This window comes from Mchenga conophoros, linkage group LG10 (genome assembly GCF_057382185.1).
Source record: "Mchenga conophoros isolate Kocher_MC1m ecotype Shallow Benthic linkage group LG10, M_conophoros_male_GT1.1, whole genome shotgun sequence".
NCBI lineage: Eukaryota > Metazoa > Chordata > Actinopteri > Cichliformes > Cichlidae > Mchenga > Mchenga conophoros.
This window is the reverse complement of record NC_140535.1, coordinates 31,582,289-31,607,190: the sequence shown is the minus strand read 5'-3', so window position 1 is coordinate 31,607,190 and position 24,902 is coordinate 31,582,289. Positions and strand designations below refer to the sequence as shown.

The 24,902-nt window shown below is 42.1% G+C and overlaps 1 protein-coding gene across 6 annotated transcripts in view; it reads right to left on the bottom strand.

Moving 5' to 3' along the window:
• Positions 1 to 24,902, bottom strand: part of klf8 (Kruppel like factor 8) — an 89,323-nt gene that overhangs the window by 62,783 nt on the left and 1,638 nt on the right. For 2 of the 6 annotated variants that reach the window (XR_014894192.1, XM_085289823.1), the window contains exon 1: positions 17,633 to 18,103. Coding sequence is in view for 5 of the 6 variants with exons in the window: in XM_085289823.1 (XP_085145949.1) it covers positions 17,633 to 17,668 (36 nt within the window). In the remaining variant the exon portion in view is untranslated. Of the gene's footprint in view, positions 1 to 17,632; positions 18,105 to 24,257; positions 24,672 to 24,902 lie in introns of those variants that run through there. The other 4 variants (XM_085289828.1, XM_085289826.1, XM_085289825.1 and 1 more) reach the window with 3 other exon arrangements.

Sequence of the window (24,902 nt, the reverse complement as noted above, 5' to 3'; positions counted from 1 at the left end):
TACTTATATATATATATATATATATATATATATATATATATATATATATATATATATATATATATATATATATATATATATAAAATATTTGTTTTTAAGGATCTCCCTTATATCACACTAGAAGAGGGTGTGAAATGCTATTTCAAGTAATGGTTTATACAGCATTTACTTTTCTCAGTCCAAAAGCACTCTGCCGTGAGTGAGTGACAGAAAAAAAACATGCCACCTGCATTTTCTCCCGAACATATCTGTCCCATGAATCTTGTTTACAGTGACACTACAGAAGACAATATCCATATCGTCTTGCAGAGCCAGCTGCTGGTGCTCCAACTACGACTCCAGTTTGAAACACAATACATAAAATCACTTTAAAAGCTGCCCACTGACCTTACATTCACTATCAGCGAGCGAGGGGTTTTTTCTGTGTAAATGTGGACATATTCTTGGTCAGGTAATGTGATGATGATCAGATGCCCTTCAACCCCATTAACACTTTCAGCTTAATCTTATGTATTAAAGTGAACACGAATGCTTCCAACACATCGAGATAAAAGATCAATATCTCTTTCCCGAGTGAGGTGTGTGTGTTGAAGCTGCACTGCTATGATTATCTGATCATCTCACTTTCTCTCCATCAACATCACTAGTCTTTATGTCTCTCTGTCATTCCCACAACCTTTATCTCCAACCACACATAATTTCAGACACACCCTCCCCACCTCAACCACCAGCCTCTCCTCTCTCTCTCTCTCCTCCTTCACTCCTTCCCCTCGGCCCTGCTTTTCCCTCCCCATGTCCCCCTTTTCTTTTCATTGTGGCCTCCTTGGCAGTGCGGCCGAGGTTGCCATGGAGACGAGATTCTTTCTCCACGTTAATGACTGTGCCACGGTTGGTAGGGGGTCACTCTCCACCACCACCACCGCCGCCGCTGCATCAGGGCCTAATCTGAGGTGACACAGCCAATATCACACACACACACACACACACACACAGTGTGTCAGCACAGGCATGCACGTTGGCAAAAACTCACAAGAGGCTACTGAGAAAAATGTGCACACATAAGTGCTTGCACACAAACACACACACACACACACACACAAAAACCCACACACACAGAGCCCTCAGGCCCCACCCCTCAGCACCCACCCACCACAGCACACACGCTCATTCACATAATTCAGTCACACGTTCCCACGAGAGGCACGTATTCGGCTATACTCCACGCTCCACTAATGAACGCTCGCGCACACACACTTCCTCTCCCTTGAACATTCAGTACCAAAGCTTCTCGCCTGAGTTTTGTATTTAATAACCAGAAAAAGACTCGAGGCTATGGACTTATGACTTCTTACGTAAACATTAAGCCCCCTTTTCTAAATTCAAGACTTACAATTTTTAATGTAATCCGTTCTAATTTCAGACGTTTCAAGGGCGTAGTTCAAAAATTCGGCATTTCTAAGCCCAGAGTATGTTTGCATGTGCTTGAACATTGATGCTTGGAGCATTCATTGGAAAAAAGAAATGAAGCAACTAAAGAAATTACCATATTTTTCTGACTGTCGATGAACGGGTCTGTTTTCATACATAAGGCGCACCGGATTATAAGGCGCATTAAGCGAAACAAAACAGATAAGTCAAACTTTACTCATCTCATTCCACGATATCGTCATGGCTCCTCCATTTCTTTCGTTGCAAACATTGCGTGCCCCGTAGCAGTGACAACACCGGCATGGCGTTTTTGCCGCAGTCTCGTGGCGCCTAGACCAAACACTGAAGAAGTTCAGTGGAACTCTATCTGACCGCCCTGCACATTTAAAACTGAATTTGACAGCATACCCAGCGTGTTGTGACGCCTGCAAGTCAAAACCAAAGATGAGTCAATTATGACTCAGTAGTGACAACAGGTTGAAACTATAGTTTCATTACATCATAAAATCCAGGCAATTTCAGGCAATTTATTTGTCATGTACAGGGACATCAGGTAAACTGTTCAATTTGTGCTTCATCTTGAGTGTTGAGGCTACAAGTATTTAAAATATAAGAAAAACAAAGCAGATTAATTTACTTATGGATCATTATTTGTGATATATTCTATAATCTGTTCATTTCTGGTTGTACATTTAGTTAAAATCCATGCAAAATTCAATGCTTATCCATGAGTTCCATTTTAAAAGTCATGCACACATTCATGCCCATACACAATCCCAGTTGCAGAGAATGAACAGATATGATCTTCAGGCTCATGATGTGTGTGTTTATACACACAATTACCTGTCAGAGTTCTGTGGAATTAGCAAACGCTGATAGCGAACTCGGCACAGCCTTTTTTGCATTACACAGCTTTCAATCTACAAAACTGAATTCACACTAAAAAAAACACAGTTATTCTCTGAATGATTTTTAAAGCCGATAAGCATGTCCACCAGTTTTTTGTTGTACTTCAATAGGCACGCTTAGTGTTTCCAACAAAGGCTGACAATAACTCTGGAAAAAAGAAGCCCTCAATAAACATGTAAAAATGGTGGAAATAAAATGTCTCAAGCTGCCGTTATGTTGCAAATGTAGTCCACATGAAACATCTTTAAATGGATATTACTACACTAGAAACACAATTCTTGTCTCATAGCTTAAACAGACCTTGACAGCTCACATATATGGCATTAGAATAGCAGAGGAACTCGAAATAATTAAATGACTGAAATCTATATTTATCTCATGCAGACTGTGAATGAAAGACAAAAAACGAAGGACAAGTGGAAAAACGAATAAAAATAATAAAAGAAAAGGACAAAACCAGAAAAAGAAATTCCAGAAAAAACAGATCACAGAAAGAGAAGAGACACGAGACTCCTAACAAAGCCAAGCTTTCTGATGCAGCAGCTCACATGACAAACTCCCAGAAGCTTTATGACCTTCAGTTAAACCTAAAGTCTTTCCCTACTATTAGAGCCTTTTATTGTTTACTCCACAGGACTCTGGGCGTCAGCTCTACACAAAGCAGCCAGACAGTGACACAAGCCACCAGCCTACAAAACCTGCTGGCGAACAAATGGTGAACTCCTCAGGCCTGTCAGACCGCAGTGGCATTAAGTTACCGGACACCCTCAAGAGCCAGCTACCAACACTTTTATACACAAATACAGTTACTCTATAGAAGTCTGGCAGATATTAAACCACATAATACAGTTACATTAAGTCCCACTCACAGTGGCCTAGACACTGGTCAGCGAGCCCCTCACAACCGCAGGTTACTGAGGAAAATAATTATTCCCCAACCAGTTGGCGTGTTACTGGAGGTTGCTGGCGGTTGCTGGCTAGCAACCAATGACTGCTTTGGTCACTAGTTTGCATGGAAGATCTCAACTTGTGTAAAAACATTTACAACACAGAAAGCAGTATTGAAACTGTGGTGAGTCCACCACAAATTGGAAATTGAGACCTGCCTTCAAAATAAAAGCTGTACCTTACTCATGCACATAATGCTTTAAAAAGTCTAGCTTTTACTTTGAAGGCAACAGCCTGTCTCAATTTCTAGTTTGTGGTTTTATTACTGCTCGGTGGTCAGCTGATGAGTCTTCGCAGAACATTTCACAGCAATTCGCTATTGACCATAACAATACCAAGGATGTTTCTACTACACCACCCCCTTTACGACCAATTTTACCTAATGTCAGCCAGAAACCCCCAGCAGCCACTTGCCAATTGGTCGGGTGGCTGGAGCTTGCTGGGTTCACTAACTGGTCTGTTGTGTTCAGTGTGATTGAGGTTTTATGGCTGATTTAGACTTCTGCTGTGAATCTTTGTGGAGCCTACAGCAGGGGTGGGGAACTCCAGGCCTCGAGGGCCAGTGTCCTGCAGGTTCTAGATATCACCCTGGGTCAGCACACCTGAACCAAATGATTAGTTCATTACCAGGACTCTGGAGAACTTTAAGACATGTCGAAGAGGTAAATCATTTAAATCAGCTGTGATTGGATCATGGTCAAATCTAAAACCTGCAGACACAAGCCCTTGAGGCCTGGAGTTTCCCACCCCTGGCCTACAACATAACCTATGCAACATGCATCATGTGCATAATGTGTTAATTCCCACAACAGTCTTTCATGTTCCAGTGTTTTACAAGCATCACCAGCCATGACAGAAACTAATAAAATTCAGGGACTTTTTCCCTTCTCCATCCCCGCTATTTATTGTTGCAGTCAGCTGTTTTTAGAGGCAAACATGTGTGTCTGTTTTGTACATTGCTTCACTCCCATTCTGATTGATGTCAGCATATCTCCTTGCAGGAACTTGCTAAAATCTATGAGACCTTATCTCACCTTATCAATTTGTTGTTCTACCCAAAAATGGGATAGAAGGAAACAGAGTTGTAGATGACAATGAAATGAATGGCGTAACTGACCTTGTGACATTAAAAAAACCCCTAAAAACCAAGGGATCCATTGATGTTATAAAATCAGAAATCCCCTCAGTACTTCTGAAATTTCAGACATTACTACATCTACTCTTAACGTGGCTGAATTATCTGCATGATGATCACTGGAATTTCTTTACACTGAAGAATTTTTTCCCAGGGAGAACTTTGTCCTAATACATATTTAAATCAGTACTAATGACAACAACATTTTGTCTCATTTCATCAGTATTTTCAACACCACAAACTTCACCTTCCACTGTAGTCTGAGCGAGCCGAACAAGCGAGCGAGTAACAGACAGAAATGTAGTCAATCAATAAAACAGCAGGTCTCCCAACCAGCTTAATCTCATCTCTAACTCAAGTGTTGATGTTGGGATGAAGCAACAACGACCCAAGTCTGAGAAATCCCGACCAACAGAGGAGGAGGAGGAGGGAAAACATAAAACACGAGTAAAGAAACCAACAAGACTTTCCAAATCCCAAGTGAAGCCTTTTAAGTTTTATTAGATGTACAGCTAACTGAATCACACATACTGTATGAGCCAACAGTCCAGCCCATCCCTTCAGATCCGTGCATGCGTGTGCGCTAAAATATTCTTCTTGCACAGCACAAGGCTATTAAAGACTGAAATCTAGAATACTTTTAATTAATTTAAGCCTTACTTGTCGGAGACAACTAACCATGTAAAGAGTTAATTTTTTTAAATTGATTAACAGGTAGTTTGAGATAAAATAATTAATCTTACTGTGTACCGTTCTGTTTATTTTAGCCTTTGTGTACAGCACTTTATGACTGCCTTGCTATGAAAAATGCTTGATAAAGAAACTTTACATTTTCAAGCCTTTTCATTGCAAGTAATTAAGCATTATAACAATAAACACTTTTAAATAGACTTTTTTCAACTTGTGTTATATTAACATCACAATTTCAAATTCAAACCATTAATTACTTCAGTACTTGCACAGAATCAATTTATTGCATTAAATTGGATTTTTATTTCAAAACTCTCTGAAAACCTGAATGGGCGACAGGTAGGGCTGGGCCATATTATACCGTTCACGGTAATACCGGTATAATGTTAGGCAACGATAGGAAAATGAAATATCGCGATAGAATGGGAGTAAAACGCGCATGCGCAGTGCCTTTGTTTTCATACGCACATGGCCGATTGTTGAGGAACCAGAATTGGTTTGTAAAAATGGTGCAACTTCCGTGATGTGGAACTGGTTTGGTGTTTGTCCGTCAGATACACAACAAAGCACATTTTTTTGCAGAACATGCAAGCGGCCGTTGTTATTCTCGTATTTGTCGGACTAAGATGCTCTTAAATCTGGGAGTAATCTGGGTCCTAAACTCCGTATATTTGACTTCAGGTCAAACAACACTGCAGCATCACTGAGAGTTGAAAACTGTCTAAATTCTTTCATCTTTAATAAAACGATCAGCATTGCTGCTTTACCAGGTGTAACTATGAAGTTTAACTTCCAGGCATCCATGAAAACAAAATGTATTACATTTAACGGAGTTAGCAGGAAGCTAGCAGAAGTTAGCTCGCTAGTTTCGCTAGTTACCTAAGCATGATATTGCATGTTCTGACTGAGAGATTTCTGAAAAAATTCAAACGTACAGCTCTGCTATCACTTCCAACATAAATGAAGACAGGAAACTAAACAGCAGTGACGTTTGTAGGGTTACTGAAGTTGGGCTAGCTGGTTGATGTCCTACGTGATCGCTAGCGACACAGCTATGTTAGCATAACATAAACAGTGAAGCTGGAGGACGAACACTAACACTTGTCCACTTATAAAAGTTAACGTGAAGGTTCTTCATGGTTAGAGACAAATGCAATCGCATGGCAGGATGCTGTAAACGGACCAAACTTCAGTCAGGAGAACAACTGAGATAATCCATCCACAATACGAGGTTAGTCATTAATATACTGCAACAACATGGGAATAGAGCAGCTGCCAGAGAATTCAACATTAATGAATCAATGGTACAGAAGTGGAGGAAGCAAGAAGAATGAGTTTAATAAAGTTTGATTTATCTGACTGCTTTGTTTCGCTTAATGTGCCTTATAATCCCGTGCACCTTATGGTCCGAAAAATGCGTACTGCACACTGCAGTTTAATGTTGCAAAGCACCTCTTTTTAACTTCAGTGGATATTATACATGGTTATGCTCAGGATATGTCAGCCCATTTCTACTGGAAATGCCTTTGGGTTAAACTTTCAGCAAGGAATTTGCATTTGCACTGTTACATTTTTATAAAGCTTTAATGTACATAAAAACCAGCTTCTTGTTTAAGTGAAAATAAATGGAAGGTTGTCTTTTTGCGCTAGTAATGTTGTGGAGTTGTATTTTGTCTCGCATCAATTATATCGTCAGTTATATCGTTATTGCAAATTTTCAAATATATATCGTGATAAATATTTTTGGCCATATCGCCCTGCTCTAGCGACAGGTACATCAAAAGTACCCACTGTGTATGTGTACATAACATTTGAACAAGACCCTATAATCAATATAACCCAGTAGTTTTTAGTGGCTTTTTTCAAAATAAAAGCTTCTAATCAAACAGACATACTTACCACGAAGCTGTTTAAGTTTCAGTTTTTTGTTTTTGTTTTTTTAACTCAAACATCCTAACACTCATGTATAAACTTTACTTTTACTTTTCACAGTTTACATACATTTGTATATCTACACACATTATGTTTGGCAGCTTTAAGAAAATTAATTGTTTAAGTGTTTTACAATTGTTTTTATTTTCTTTGTTGCATGCAGTCAAACCTTCAATTCTGCATTAAAAACACAAAAATTGAAAAACAGTTGCTTTTGTTCGCTACGTCCAGTGACTACTCCAGGAAATGCTGTGTCCCAGGTTAGCAGTTTGTTTAGAGTGAACAGAAGGGTAAGCGGAAAGCTAAGACGTTGCCAGAATCATAAGATGTACAAGCATGACAGATTAGCACATTTAGGCAGACTGAGTTAAACTGTCATTTCAATGTATAGTCAACACAGATGGCTACTGGGCCGGCCAAGCTGTTCCAAGGAACCCAGCTCGTTCGAGTGCGTCTGTGTCTGTGTGTGTGTAAATAAGCTTGCAAGTACTTTTTTTTTACCACTAACGGTACCCACAGCTTATTTACAGACACTTTACAATATTTCCATCTACTGCCCACTTTTACTCCGATGTTTGCGACAGACACTCCAGGTAAAGATGAAACCAAACAGAAGACCAGGTGTGCGTTATCCACAAACAGCTGCCAATTATGTTTGTAATAATATTTTTGCCCAGCCTGGCCGGCCATTTATTTTGATTAATTTGGTGATAAACTCCACAGGAAGTTGGTTTTTTTGGGGGGGAGGTTTTATCTTTCATGGAAAACAAAATTTACAGGGGTTTCTTGTTTTTTTTTGTTTTGTTTTTTTACATGCTGCTAAACATTTCTTTTCCAACATTAGTTTCACGTCCCTGAACACAACTGTTCATCTCTCCCATCTCATACGTAGTGATTTGTGGCCATGAATTCAAAATTTGTATTTTCCGCTTCTGAAAGTTGGAAAAAGTGACACATTTTGGGGTGTCTCGATGCATGCTCACTCATCCAGGTAAGTAAATCCCAAAAGGTTGATTCCCATTTTCAGTGGGAGAAACGTGAGAATTTGCATATTAATGATCAAGGAACTGACCTCCCAGCCCATTGTTCATTCAGTGGTGCTAGTTTAGTCATTGTGCAATGTACTATTTATAAGGCTGGGGAAACCTGCAGTCAGCTGAGACTGAAGCATACATGTTAGAGACACAATAGATTTCCATGAACACAAACAATAACAAAATCGTTAATCATTAATTATTTGACATTTTTCTATAAGTTTAGGTGACAGAGTAATGTCACCCAACATCATCGACACTAGTTCCTGCTTATGAGGTCTAATTATTATGTAGCGCTACCAGCAGAAGACTAAAGAGCGTCATGGTGAACAGAATCAGTAGGCTGTATCCTCCCATCATTGGTAAATTTCTGACAGTATCCCCTCAAATATTGACATCATTTTTTCCAAACACTGGTGGGAAGAGGGGGTATGTGTTTTTCCAAGTCTTAGAATAAATCTGGTGTCTGAAATTATCACTTAATTAGTTTATTAGAGGAAAAAACACGAGTTCTTCTCGGCCTCTCCTTTGCGCTTTTTTGTTTTCTTAATTTGGACCATCAGTCTGGCAGAATTCACATTTCAAGACTTCATTTTGAATCCCAAGAAATTAAATAGTGATTTTTTTTTCAGAAGCATTTCTGGCATTTATCTAATAATTTAATCCACGAATATTGAATGGAAGAAATGACTAATGATTAAAATTGATATGGATAATCCTGATGACTACAGTGAGATTAAGAAATAGGCTGCCATTGTTCAAATCCAGAGCGAAATGCAATTGAGACCCTAATGGCTAAAACACTGAATTTCATTCTCATCCATTACACTTGTTAGTCAGTGAGTGAGAGCAAGAGAGCTGCCAGAAATTCTATTCATTTCAGTGTCACCTCCAGATGGTGTAAATGTGTAGACTGTAGTAGTGAAAATATGGAGGAGGAGGAGGCCTGTAATAGACAGAGCCACAGTCTGCCTCTTATTCATGTACTGCAGCAGTCTGTGCATCTTGTAACAAGCTCAAATAGTCCATCACGACTTGAACTGGATCCCAGTTTAGTCATAGCCGATTGTTACAGATCTGACAAACAATGAACCAGAGTAACACTCCAGATTTGAGTACTCATCTCGACTTTAAGAAGAGGCACGCACGTCCGCTGGAGGCTTCCATTCATATACCCGACTCTGCTGACGGATTCCAGCCTACATCTGAGAATGTAATCATACGATGAGCTACGTGTGATAGCGAAGCATTTAGCGCAGGGTTGAATCATTTCAAGGTCATAAAGTAAGTAGGATGGCTCTACCCAGTATGAACGCTGCTTCATATCAGGCTTGAATTTTGGTAACATGACAGGAGAATCAGCTTTCTCTGCTCTTCACTGCCTTCGCCATACAAACAGCACTGTGTCTCTAAAAATAGCCCTAAAGCCCTGGAGCAGGGCAGCCTGAACAAGGCCGCCCAGCAAACAGAGAAAGAGAGAAAAAAAAAGAGAGACCATGACACCACTAACAACTTGACTTCCCACTGCACCACTCAGCTGAATCCAGGGCAGGAAAATCCACCTCTAGATGCTGCTGGAATGCATGTCAATAATGAAAACCCAGTGTGGACGAATGAGTGTCAGGACCACAGGAACAAATGCAGCCATGGGCACGCATATGCGCCAAAAACACCATCCACTCTTCTGGGAAGGGTTTTCCCAAACCTTGGGAAGTGGGACTTCCTCCCACTCAACCACAAGAACACGCAGAAGGGAAGGTTGTCCCGAAAAAGAAAAGGGTCTTCCTCAAAGTATTCACATAAGTTATCTGTAAAACACCATTTTTGATGTAACACTGAAGGGACCCTAAGCTTTCTTTCCTATTATATAGTGCCACAGAGGATACTCGTATCAAACATGACCAAAATTTCATATGATGAGGTCATTGCTCAAGTAATTCCCATGAACCAAAGGCTACTTCTGGATCTGTAAAAAGCCAGCAGCTATTCACAATATGGTCATCTTATGCTCAGAAGCTCCACCCACCTCATGTTCTTTTTTTTTTTTTTTCTTTTTTTTTAATAAATAGGACAGGGGGAATGAATGAGAGAAAGAGGGGGAGAGAAAGAAAGAAAACCAAAGGGGAGAAGAGACGGTGAGAAGGGGGGGGGAAGAGAGAGAAGAAAAAAAAAGAACTCCTGGGTCACCTGTATGGAGAAAAAAAAAAAACAAACAAACAAAAAAAACAGAGGAGACAGCAAACAACAAAGAGCAACATAATAATAGAGAAAACAAAGCACCATCACAATAAACTAGCTAGTCATAGATATCAATATTTACTAAATAATAAACGATATTGTGCAGCACGCAAGATAGACAGCGCACAGTGTGCTTTGAGGCAGCAGCCAAGAAAGCTTTAGTCCACGTCTGTGAATACCCATGTGTGCATACCTGTGTGGATCAGCATGCTTGCATTCCAAAGGTTTCTCCATGTAATGATCTGCTAGGGAGTGTGGGGGGGCCACAGCCCCGTCCTCCAGGGTGTGAAGCGGGTATGGAGGAGATCAAAACTCCAGACATCCAGAGGCCCCCAGAACACAAGAGACCATGGAAGACCAACAGAGGGGCAGCCGCGCCACTGTTCCAGTAAGAGCTGAGGAGAGTCCCAGATGAGGGCTCGCCCAGCAGCCGCGGAGCAGAAGTCAGGGGGAGTTGCAGTGACGCGCCCGTGAGCTCCGGCGGCCCCCAGCTGAGCCTGAGTGACCGAGCCCCAGGCCGAGAGGCCGGGGGCACCCCACCTCCAAAGGGGCCCGAGCGAGCCCCAGGCCCCAGGCCCCGACAAGCGGCCGCCAAGGAGTGAGCCGGTGTGTACCCGGACGCCCACCCCCAGACACAAAGAACCACCAACACACCGACACCTGAGGGAGTCCGCCACTGGCAGGGGAAGTGGTGGTGGGTGGAGATAGGCCTCCAAACCTTGGAGGGCCTGAGGTGTCCCCAGAGAGGTGGCGTCTGATACCCAACCTGAGATATAGACACAGACATACAGGCACACACAGACACAAACATCCATTCCCACCCTCATGCTCTCATATGCACTCGCTCCACACTCAACCAACGTGGAGACAGACATAAAGAGACGCTGTACACACGATCACACTCCCCAAGCGTACTCTACAAACCGGGTCTAGGTACCCTTGCCCCTGGAGGGGGGAATTGCACCCAGACCCAGGTGGTGTTACCCTTTTCCCTGCGGTGGGGAGAGGCAGACCACCCGACTCCGCAGCAGCAGGGAGGCCCCACACCCCAGACCGCAGTCGGACGGCCAACTCCTCCTACTAGCCCTCCCGCTCCAGCAGGCCGCAGAGAATGGGGGTGGGAGAAGACTCCAAACCTCCCTCCACCTGCTCATTGTAGTGTTGATGCATATGTGTTCTAAGGTGCAATTAAAACCCAGGAGGGCATGGAGCTACCTGCCAAGGAGCAGCAGGTAAGCGCATAGTCCCTCCTGCTAACCCTCAATGACTAAGTGTATTTAAAATTGAGAGGTGGGCAACGACGTCAGGGGTGAGGTATACACCCTGATGGTAATTTGGACTCCGTGATTGTGCCCACCCCCAAGATCCTATATGTATGTGTAATGAGAGTGTGAATAATGTGAATGTCTAAGTTGTGGGATAAAATTGAGGCAGAGGCAGCCAGAAGGGGACAGGGGGGGGGGGGGGGGGGGGTAGCCTCCTCTGCACCCTGGTGACATACCCCCACTCCAAGGCCCTGCATGTGTGGGTGGTTGTGGAGGAGCGGGAAGAGGGAGGCAGCTGGAGATGGGGAGGGAAGGAAGGGAGGGGCAGGTAACCCCTCCCTGGGGCCAGCTCCCCCGCTCACCCACCTCATGTTCAAAACCTTCCATTTATGACAGGCAACCAATCAGAAGAAAGCTGGAATTCTAAAACAGCATATGCACGAAAGGTCAGGATGATTTTGAACTGTAACTCATGCAACGCTACGCTAACAGAGTCATAGAATAAAAGGGTAAAAAATGGTTTTTACTGAAAGGTTTTTCTTTCAGTAGAGTGAAGGGCCTGAGCATAAAACTGTGGACCCAGTCTGCTCCAACAGAAAGCTCAAATTGAAGGTTGCAACATATGTAAACGTGGGAATAAAACCAGCCTAATTAAATAATTACATTACATACCTGTCCCTAGCCTAACTGATCATACGTGGGAGTCTATTCATTGTTTCATGTTCTGCCACACAACATCTTGTCTTCTTTTCTCAGAAACTGTGTCCCAACCTCTACTCTTTTCCTCCAATTCTCCATCTATCTGAGCACATACTACCATAAGGGTACAATATTTAGCCGAAATGTGTTCTGTTCAGACATTTATGGCCGGTATTTATATATTCTTTTAGATTTTTATTTCACTGAGCGTAATAAATGGCTGAAAAAATGTGGAAAATATACATCTTCTTACCTCACACCGAAGAGAAGCACAGGTCTGACATTTGCCTCACTTCTGCTCTCTTGACTACCGGCTTCCTATTAATTCTCAATGATTCAGTGGCTGAATGACCGGACCACACTACCACCTGCCAGCAGTGACCCTTTTGATGGCTCTAATGCACCCACTCCATTCCTCACATCATGTCTTCATACCTCATTCTCATTTATCTCTCCTTTCTCTCCCACATGAACAGCCAGCTAGGCAGCTAACCAGCTTTAACTTAGCTTAGAGAGTTAGAGTTGGTTAATTATGTCACTCGTAAGCACACATACGAACCTTTATTTCAGAACAAGTTGGGATACTGTGTCAACAAATGATTTAAACTCTATATTTAATTGAAAACAGCACTAAAACAACATATCAAAGGCTGACAATATGACATTTTACTGTAAGGACGCGGGTATGTTGACCACTGTGTTGCATCACCTCTTTTAAGAGCACTTTGTAAGGGTTTGTGGAATTGCTGTAGGTCTGAACACAAAATCTTTCCCCTTCTTTCTGCTTCTAAACAAGTCAAGGGCTCCTTTGTTCTATTTTTCATTTCATTATGGAGCAAAGGTTTTCAGTCGATGGCAAGGCTGAATTGCACCTAAGATGAGTTTAACACTTGTACTTTTTTGTTCATTCTGATTATTATCGGCCCACGAAATGGTTGTCATCACAACCATTTGCACCTATGACCAATGTAGAATTCCCAGTTAACCTAACAATCATGTCCTTGGATCGTGAGAAGAAGTGCCCAGAATGGTCACCGGAGAGCTGGTTGATTTGAATCCACTGTGCAGCCCAAGTACATGTTTAAAATTTTATTAATCATGGTCCCACAGTCATTTATTATTTTACTAATTATTACCACTTAAGCATATTTACATTTTTGGAGGTATTTATATGTCACAAGCTTAAGACAATGTTTAAAAGAAGGACTGCCAGTCTTTTCCTCAGAGTGAGGAATGCTGCATATCCTAATGCAGCGGTCCCCAACCTTTTTTGCACCACGGACCAGTTTAATGTCAGACAATATTTTCACGGACCGGCCTTTAAGGTGTCACAGATAAATACAACAAAATAAAATGATACGACCAAGACAAAAACTGTGATATTTTGTAAATATAATAATAAACGCGGATTCACTGTGTAATTGTGTAACTTAATCAGCAGCGTCCTCCTGAAATGCGCCAACAACACTAAGAGTAACATCCTCCTCTCTGCCCCTTAATGCTCTCTGGTCGCTATTGTAACGTGTAAATATTTCTTTCAAAATAAGATACACAACTACAACACGGGAAAAGACCCAGGGAAGTTAATGATAAAAACAATGAAAACCATACATTTCACACCCGAGCCTCAACTCTCGCGGCCTGGTACCAAACGACACACGGGCTGGTACCAGTCCGTGGCCCGGGGGCTGGGGACCGCTGTCATAATGTAACGCTGATAAAATATCAGTACTTTGCATCAGCAGATGCTAAAAGCCAAAAAGTTTGAAAAAACTTCTAAATTTTAAATGACTTCCAAATAAATGTATTCTGTTCTTTATTTATTGTAAAATCTTACATGACAGCAGTTTAGACAGATTTCTGAAAAAAGAAAAGAAAAGGAAACGTTGACATCGGTTCACAAAGGTGAAGAGAAGAAACTTCCTGCCAGCAGAGTGTCACCCATCCTTTATGCTTGTCTCTGTCGGTTGCTTTCAGTGTAGGAGATTGAGGAACTGAAGCTTATTGTACTGCAGCACGCTGTAAATTACTCTGAGAGCTTCGCATAAAATGGAAAATGGAAAAGCGCAGTGATCCGGTGAGCTCAGATACCTAGCCGCCACCTGGAAAACACTTACAGGATGCTTATTAGAGCGCCCTTAGCTCAGCCAGTGAAGCATGAGACTCCTAATCTCCAGGTCACAGGTGCCTTTAAATTTCAAATGCACCCCTGGATACTTCTACATCATTACAAAGAATTGATTTATGACACCCAACGCATGCCAAGTTCCTCTGGTCAGGTGTATTTTTAGTGAACCGACTTTGCCTTAAACTATTATCTCAACCACCTCAACTTCAGCTAGGGTTTTTCAAGACTGCCTTAAAAAGTACACCTGTGTCACATTTACTGCTGCCAAAAAAACGTTTTCTGTTAATGGAAACAATGGTGCAATGAACACCTCATTGCAAACCACAGGTGGCAGAGACTCAAGCAACAACTCCTCTTCCAATAGCTCTCCAAACATTAAAACTGATGGTTTGATGGAGCAAAAATGACTCTATGGCCCGATAATGGCTGATTGAATCACTGCAGTGTACACATCACTGCTCAAGTATTTCTAACCGCTGACATTTTGTTTTTAACCCACAATTCTGCAAAGTCACCCAAGTCACACACCTTTGGAAAAAACCTGCAAAAACTTTTCCATGACATGGCATGCCAATTCATGTGAAGCGAGGTGGATTATGACGTATATGAGCGGGTGGAATGAACAAAAGTACTGACAATAACGCGAACAATTTTTCTCTTTGATAAAGAAACAAACCAAGCCCGTTTTGCAGACACGTTGATGTTTTGAAATCCGTGAAACATTGTCAAACTTCATGCTGCTGCTAATCAAAAGAAAACCTTCAGTTGCAATCCATTTAGAACTAATCATTGCAATCAGGGAACTGGCTCATTGAGAAAAAGTAAAATACATAAAAAGCTTGAAAAGAGGTGCAGAAGAAGCTCAGCAGAGACTAAAGCTCAATTAAATTAAATTCTATTTCTATAGCACCAAATCACAACACTCACCTCAAGGCACTTTATATTGTAACGATCATACAAAAACAGAGAAAAAAAACCCAACAATGAGAGAACCCCAATGAGCAAACACTTGGCGACAATGGGAAGGAAAAACTCCCTTTTAACAGGAATAAGCATTCAGCAGAACCAGAAGACAAAAACAGGATGTCTGCCTCCCCAATCCAAACTGGGAACTGGTTCCACAGAAGACTGGTCTGAAAGCTGAAGACTCTGCCTCCCATTCTACTTTCAAATATTCTAGGAACCACAAGTAAGAAGTGTGAGAGCGAAGTGCTCTATTGGGGTGATGCGGTATTTTGAGGTCTTTAAGTTAAGATTATTCTAGAGAAATTCCTCTACATATTCTTAAATGTGGTCCAATTTAACCTCCTAGGACCTGGCGTCCACATATGTGGACATCACATTTTGGGTTATTTAGACCAAAATACTCAATTTTGCTCTACATGGGCCTGATATCCACTTACGAGGACATTATACTGCTACTGTTCTATCAAAATTTTAAACGAATATCCTCATATGTGGCTCTCATTTTTCTTAAAAACAAAAATAAGGTAAAAAAAAATCTGGTAATTCTTTTTTTTTTACATTCATCGGGGCCCCAATATGCCCAAATATCAAAGAGAAATTAAAAATGTATGCTGTGGAAGAGTTCGGGTCTTAGGAGGTTAAAGGGAATCGCCACCCAGAGCAATTGGCACTCTTAATTTGCAAAAGCCGTGTTTTTATCGAGGCGTAATGGTTTTTATCATTTGGTTGAACAGCAAATGCAAACTTTTGTGAATCCTGCTAAAGAAGATGACTGTGTTGCAAAGAATGATGCAACGTCTTGCATTTATAAAGTTTTTGTTTAGAAGTCTCAAGTATCCAAAAAACAATAAGCCTGTGTTTAATGCATTCCTGTTCAACAACAACACTAATCAAGGGGCAAAAACTACACGCAGGTTATTCGTTTTTCCGTACTGATGGAGCAAACTACCACATACACAATGAGCCAAAACCTGCAAAACCACAAGCACGGCTGATAATTTCAAAAAAGTAAAACAAAACAAACTAACTAAAAAAACATATCAACTTTCATCGACACAATTTAGATACAAAACAGCAGCATTTCAATCCTCATTTCTGAAACACAGATAACCTGAAAAGTCAGCGTGACCAGAAATCTTGGCAAACTGCTGTTTGAGAGCATTTGAAGGGTGAGGTGACAAGCTGGCAGCAACCGGCTGATTCTGGTCCCTCCAATCATCTTTGTCACCCTGACAACTCAGTAGAAATGTGTCTCATACTCAGTGCTAAGCAACAAATATTTTAGGCAAAGACTTTAGATTTTCAGGTTATACCATCAGGGCTCTGTCAGTACAAATTTATTCTGCTGGATTTCAGCACAAGTTGGTCTAGATCTCATGAAGAAGCAAAAGACAACAAGACACAACCTTAACCAAAGAAGAACTAAGGCAAGTTATCCATAGGTGCTTTTGGTTCCAGGGAAGTACCCCCTTATATGTGTCCACAAAGCTTAAAGTGGTTACATCAAAAGTCCTAAAAGCCCCATTTGTGGCATCTTTTTTAAGTTCTTGCCTCAAAGGATCCTCTTGTGCTGGAGAGAACCTACCTCTGAGTGGCACAAGTGGACACTGATTGGTCTAGATTGGCGCAACACTGCCAACCACCATATTAGAAAGGGAAAAAAAAATCCAGGTTTGATATTTGTTGTGTCAGCAGCATAATAAGCAGACCTGGCATGCAATGAACACCGAGTTTAAATCTAGATGCAGATGTCCAACTCTGCAGGAGCAGAAAAGTTTTTCAGAGAAGAGACACCAAAGTGCTTTTTTTAAGCATCACATTTGATGGTGATTCCAAATATGCAGTTTTCATCTTCCAATGATGACCGAAATCAAAGTTAGTTTACATAATACTTCAAAATAACTGCCCAAATAAATGCCTGGAGGCATCGTGGGATGACTGCCAAGAGGAGAGACTAGCTTCTACAAGTCCACAAATAGCTCAAAAAGATGAAACAATACAAAGAAAAATGGATGAACAGTAAAGTCCAGACTAATTTGAGTAAATATGAAACAAATTTAAAATGCAATTTTGATATATTAGAAGCTTTTCTTTAATTTAATGCTGCCATTTCCTCTCAACTACCCGGGGCATCCACACAGAGCAAAGCACCGTATAAAGAAAAGGGCGACGCTGTAAGAGGACAAGTAAAAGAAAAACACCCTGCAACCAAAGCAGATCTCATTTGGTGCCGTTTCTGGGTGCGTTCTTGGGTACTTACAGGCATATGGTGGTAATGCAAAAACAAGGGATTCATTAGGCGGGCTTTTGGAGACTTCTCATTAGCAGCACCATGAGCTGTGGTTCGCCTCCGGAAGCATTCCTACTGTTTGTGCCAATGCAGACAAAAAAAGGCCTTAAAGGTATGCAGTTCTCAGAGGACCACCCCAGTGGGTAGTTACCCTCAGGCAGTTCCCAGAACTGTTTGATCCTACTGGACAAACACTCTGAGAAAAAAAAAAAAAAACCTGTCACACCAAAAATTGATGGGTTTGAGGTGTTTTCTATGGACCCAGCTAATACTGGTTTAGCACAGCTAGACTTGTATCAGTGTATCCGTTATGTGACAAAAAAAAAACTAAAAGATGCTTCAGATGGTTTAAAAGCTCTGCCTACATTGTTTGGTGTCCTCCTAGCACTGTCTACACCACATGCAGCAAAGTAGCATCAAACCATGAAAAAAGATAGAAAAGAGTAAAAAAAGAATGTCACAGCAAGTTCAGGGCTTCTGTCAGAGTATTACTGGTCTAAGCTGGCCCACTGCTAAGCCTATAGATCTGATTTTCTTACTAACATATAAAGCTGCAACTGCAAAATTTCACAAATGTGTCTTATTAGCCTACGGTCGGTACCTTTGGCTGCCTTATTCCAAGAGGTCACCACATTAAGGCATTAAGACCCACATTAAGAGTTCACAAGCTTGTGATCCCCCTAGAACACCAGTATACCTGCTGCACTGGTGTGTATTGATGTAACGTCACTATTGTCATACAGTACCATTTGCCAAGGTGAAACGGCGAGCATAATGGCTTCACATTCCCAGAGATCTATCATGTCCCGTCTCCCTCACCTCACCCTCAACCTCTCACAGCAGATGGCTGCCCCTGCCTAAGACTAGTTCATCCTGTTAAAAGGGAGTTTTTCCTTCCCACTGTCACCAAGTCCTTGCTCATCCAGGGTTGTTTAATTGTTGGAGTTTTCTCTCTGTTCTTGCATAGTCTTTACAATGTAAACCATTTTGAGGCAATTTGGCGCTTAATAAATAAAACTGAGGGAAATGTGTTAACCACTACATGGACTGCTGTTGCCGTTTAACAGTTTGAAAAACTGCAAAGAAGTTTGAAAGAGAAAGATTAAACCAGTAGGTTCTCAGTCATCCAGGTCAGAGTAGACGTAGGAGCTTGTAAATAAAAAAAAGACGACAGGACTTCTTTAAGTTTGTGAAGACCTTTTATCTCTCAATTTAGAAAAGTCCCGTTACCTTCATTTTCAAGCTCTTAAGAATTATGTGTTCGGCATCCGTCAACTGGTCTCTCTTGATCTCGTTGCTCTCTGTGTATGCAGATATGTGCCTAGATCATCACATCTCATATCAGTCTGTGCTTCACGATTACCACTATATGGGGGTTCATACTGCTACATTAATTGAGTCCAACGTTAGGCTGTTCATGGGCCCTCGGGAGCCAGTAAAGCTGCCGGCGTTAACGACTTTCCTGGCAGGGACACTAAAGCTGCTCACCAGTTTGTGAATTACACAGCTGGAAAGTTAATAAACAATGACCCAATTATTTACTTTCTCATTGTGTGGCTATCGTACTGCGTGTAATACCAGCCAAAATATCAATATCAGGATTGTTTACTCCCTGAAAATAACATTAATTATTTAGAAATATTCAGTGTGATTCCCAAAAGGCCCCATTTCCTGTTTACATGTGGATGTTAAGGAAAAATAAAATGATTCGACTTCATTTCAACGGCCAAACTTTTTGCACAGTATCGTCCGTGTGCAGGCACAGAGGGGGTGACACAACATCCCTGCTCTGAGAAGTTTGCTGAAACTTTGTTCAGCATTGTTAATGATTGCCTACAGTGTGGCATCTGCTCTCTGTTGCGCGCGCGCACACACACACACACACACACACACACACACACACACACACACACAGGCAGACTTTGTATTCAAGGGCCCTTTGCTGCTGATGCCCTGCCCAGGAATGTACAGCTGAACCTGCTCTCACATACAGTCCAGCTGATCCAACAGACACATATGTGCACACACGCACACACACATAGTATAAACAATTGAGCATGCCCAGCTATGCCTCTGATGAAGACTCTGAGCAATGCTATCACTTTAACCATGATGGGAGGAAATTGATTTCCTCTCCCACGCTTCAAACACAGCTAACTGGGTCAGAGGTAAAAGTAAAAACAGAAAGCAAGGCGAAGGGGGGCTTTGAAAATGAAAGAACTTGAGAAAACCGATGAGACAACACAACAACAACAACAACAACAAAATGCTCATCTATTACAGTCCTCCTAAAAGGGAAAGTTCAAAAGAAAGTGCAGCACTAGGTAAGTTTACAGCTCATGATGGGGCTGGGGGGATGCCACTAATGTTTACATCCTGTCACACTGTCACAAACACAAGTTCCTCATTGGGGACACATGCACACTACTTTCTGTGCGATGACACACTTGCTGGTGGTAATTCGATGAAAATAAAACAGTTCCCACATGAAAGCGCTCACAATAAAGTCTGCTGATATTTTTTTCATGTCTTTGCATAACCAGGTCATGACTTCTGGAGAAAGAATCTGTGCATCACCTCTACAGCTGATATCTCCAAAACTGGGCAATTCACACCAAAGAAATCAAACTGGAACAACAATACTTCAGGCCATATTTTATTTTCTGAGTCACATTTTATCCTTTCACCATAATCAGCCAGTTTCATTTTAACTCCTAATGTGCAAGTCAGTGACGAAGCACCACATAAGCTGAAATTATAACTTTTAACAGTGTAAACAAATGTCTGCTTTGTGATTAATTTCACAATCAACTGCATTAAACTCCTTTAGCTACAGTTCCAAAGAGAGGTACATCTTTGAGATTTCACCGCCACAGAGGAAGGCATGAAATTTATTTTCTGGGTTTGTTTGGAGCAAGCAGAAAAAAAATGTGACAGTTTGCACCAACTGTGAAAAACTTGAAACTGCAAAGAGACTAAAAGGCGAGGCTTGGTGAGGCGAGGCATCGACTCGGGTCTACAAGACCTCTCCACTACAGTTCCAACCGCATAAGTACAGTGCAGAGAAAACCACAGCAACAGGGTACATGAAGGTATGTGAACTTCTCAGCAAACTGACTTTGACCTCAAAAGATCACCTGCCAGTTGCACTGCTGCTTGCAACTTACAAAAAAAAGAAGAAAAAGGAAGAACTATACCTTTTTTGGTAGGTGGGGTACCCTAACAGAGAGACTTCTACTGCTCTGATGTTTGGTTTTAAACATTGTAGCATGTGGCATCTGTAAATACAGGTAGATGCTAATGAAAAACGGTAATTAAAGTACAAACCCTTTAAAAGCATTGCCGTTCCAGTTCCACACTGGCTGCAAAAGTCCTGCAGATTTACTGGATTTGGCAGAAAAAGTGCGTGAGAGCCAAGCTGTTGTACATGTGCTTTTAAAAGAGTCATCGAAACGTGGCACAAGTCATAAAAGTCATTCTCTGTTTAATGGATTCACTCGAGGCTAATTATAATCAGGCAAGGGAGCGGCCGTGACAACACCTCGCTCGGTTTCTTGCAGGCTGAAAGGATCTAATAACTGTTAAAAATGCAGAGATTACACAGAGTCTGAGTTTTGTTTTTAAAAACTGGTCTTTTTCAGTCACAAGGCTTCAGACAGATCTATTGGTCTCCACTTTCAGGTAAAAGCAAATCAGTCAAGCTGTTTCCCCTGGAGACAAAAGCACTTTTGACCGTTCATACAATTTTTGTTGTTTTTTTTATTTAAACAAAGCTGGTCGTGCAGGAATTTATAGTGAAGCTCCATCACGCAAAAGACGGGAAGAGGTGATGCTATAAAATCAAATGTTCTTGCTGTTCACTAAAGAAATGCTGAACTTTAAAAACAGGCAAGAACAAGCCTGTAAAGTTAGATAGAGGCCTCAAACATCCTTCCCATTTAAGGGTATAGTCAACCGGCTAGAAACACTGAGATCATTTCAACTTCCACATCAGCTCCACCGCTCAGAGAAATGTTTGTATAACTACACTTCCCCCTAGCTGCCTTACTCACCCTTCATTTGGCATAAACAGCAGTTATTCTCATTTTAGAATCTGCTGATCATTCTAAGAATAAGAGGAAATGCATGCATTGTATGCATATGAGAGATGCAGAGTTTTTTGTGTAGGGGAGGGTATTTGCATAGTACATACAGTACCTGCTCTATTATCATGAATGCTAGATGCATCGCGGGCCTCACAGAGAAGCACTAGGTGCATAAGTAAGATTGGCCATTTCCTATAGCTGTTAAAGGACTGTAGAAAAAAAGATAGCTTTAAACTAACTCATACATGTGTACAGGGTCTCTTACGCTGCAGAACCTCCGTATGTTCTCTCTATGCCTGTTTGGGTTCTGTCCGGCTACTCCGGCTTCCTCCCACAATCCAAATCAAAGTGTATGTTTGATGAATGGAGTGTGAATGGTTGTCTGCCTCTCTGTGTGTGACCTGCCCAGCCCTTACCCTGCCTCTAGCCCCATGGCAGCACCGCTCCTCGATTTGGATAAGCAGAAGAAATTGGATTCTACATCAAACAATCCACTATGCTCTCACCCATCACATAACGAAACGTTTGCATGTGCTTTGGTGGAAACTTTGTAGGTGTCTAAGACTGACATCTCTTGACGGCCAATATTGCCACTGTCAACAAATCAAAGTCTGAATCAGGAGGTTGGAGGATGGAGTTCTATCAGCACCAAGACTGGGGTTCACATCCCATTTGGCACTTCTTCTGTTTTTCAATTTTCCATAGGGGACTTTGACATATTCAAATATTCCCTCCATCCATTTATTCAATTCAACACATAGAGACAGACAACCATTCACACCTATGGGCAATCATCACAAGAATCCCCAGTTAACCTGACCTAACATTATACTACAAATGATCGGAAATGCACTAAGAAGCTGTTTGTCAGCTACCATTAAACACAAAGGAGAACACTACTCACTGCTGGGTGTTGGACCTGTAAACTGAGTGCGCCCCAGCTCCTATTACAAAAACTGCAGAAATATGCAAAGTGAATGGATTAACTGTGCAAACACCACGATGTAAAGGTAGCATCTCACAGTCAATTTAAAGCAGATCTGATGGGTGGCAACGTCTGGAGAATAGCCAAATACTTCCAAGTAAAGGAGGATTTTCAGGCTAAAATATGTATCCCTTCTCTTCACTTTTGCTTTCACCCTGTAGTTAAGCTTAAGCACAGAAATTGAATATTAACCCTGCAGACTTCACCCCAAAAGTGGATTTAGTTTTTTGTTTTTTGTTTTGTTTGTTTTTTAGATTGCAGTGTTTTATGAAACGAAGTGAAATACAGTCCACTTTAGGTGCATGCCTAAGCCAAAAAAAGGGGGGCAACACAACTGGCTTCATGCCTTTGTGTGTGCACATAAGCTAAAAAGTGTCTACTTCACAACTTCCTATTACATAGTAAATAATCTGTTCCAGATGGTTGCGAGCCTTCATAATAACTGTCATTTAATCAATGAACCAATCATCTCCTGGATGACTTCTTCTGGTTTCCGTCATTGCAAATTCAACATTGTCCAGCACTGAAAAACAACAGCTGTATTTCACACAGTCCTCCACCTGCCACCCCCCACCCTCTCCACGCTAACACGGGATGTGATGTCATAGGCGTTTCACTACACATAAGCTGAAATTGAATTGATGAACTGATGCCAGTGTGTGATCTGGCATCTGCTGCACTGTACGCTGCATGTCACCATTGGTCGGTCATGCAGATCCACAGATCAAAGTTCACTGCTTTATCAGGAAACCTGAAAGTGCTGCACCAAACTGTGGCTGGGGCTTCATCACCTATCTACCCAGCCAGCCAGCCAGCCATCAAACAAACAAACAAACAAACAAACAAACAGATCTGAAGCTGCAGTGATGATATACTCCACACGCCAAGTTTCATTTAGTTTCGACCAGCACCGCCATCCTGACTGACACTCAAAACGAACGCCGCTGAAGCGCAGAGGGTAACATCTCGGCAGCAGGAGCCCGGTGCAGAGTTAAGCTGGAGGCAGTGCACCTGGCTGCTTTCCCAGAGTTGTGTTTGAAAAGAGGCTGCTGGCCCTTTAAAAGCTAAGATGGTGTCCTGCAAGCTGCATTTACTGCCTTCCGTTTCCTTCCTGCCTTTCAGAGATCGCAGAGCATTCAAAATTGAACCTGAACTAACCTGGCGCACAGAGGGAAAGCCAGATACACAGGACACACACAAACACACACACAAGGAGGATTTTGTTTTCCTTTTTCTGCATTAGAATTAGAGGACTCTCGGAATGATGTTATTGCAATGCAATGAGGTCGCTGTTACAAAACTCTTCCACTAATTTGCAAAATAAACTGCCTGCAAGGACACACTTGTGACTGTTATAGAAGCACAGGCTATATTCGCTCACTGACAGTCATATTTTTGGCTCATGTTGGGTTGACAATGTCAACTCTGCTTGTGTACAGGCAGATCACCCACACAGGTAGATGTTTCTTCTTCTTTTTCTTTAATTCCTCCACTGACCAGGGCAAAGCCAATAACGTGCACTTACTTTCTTGTTACGGGTCTCCGTGTGCATCTCGGTTGCCGGAGCGGTGCAGCGGCGGAGGGGTGGAGCAGCAGGAGCAGGAGGGGGTCGGTCGGGGCTTTGGGTGTAGCTCTATCTGAATCAGAACTGTCAGGGAGAGAGAGGAGGGCTTTTTTGGGGGTGCTAGTTTTCCACCTTTACAGTCAAATATTTCGGGATATAGGAACACGATCCCTGCCTCTTCCAGTGTTTCTTTTCAGTTCATATCCGCGGCGTCGAAGGCTCCCTGTGCTTTTACCCCCCCAAAAAACAAAAAAAAAAACAGCCAGTCTCTCTGTGTCTCTCCCTCTCTCTCTCTGTCGGCGTGTTGTTGCCGTGTATTCAAGGGCTGGGCTCTCTCTCTCTGCCTTTTCCTCCTCCGCCTCTCCCTGCTTGTGACCCCACCCTGCGTCCCCACCCCTCATCTCTCTGTCAGTCAGGAGCTGCGCAGCCCTGCAGAGGAGCGGGGCCGCTCTGCCGGCGACCCGACACCGGCAGCGGGCGGGCGGGCGGGCAGTGCAAGAGGAGCTGCTGCAGAAGCACCAGCGCACAAATGCAAAGAGAGAGGCGTGGAGGTGTGGGGGGCTTTAATTGCATCTACCAGCACTGCTCTCCACATTACCTCCTCTC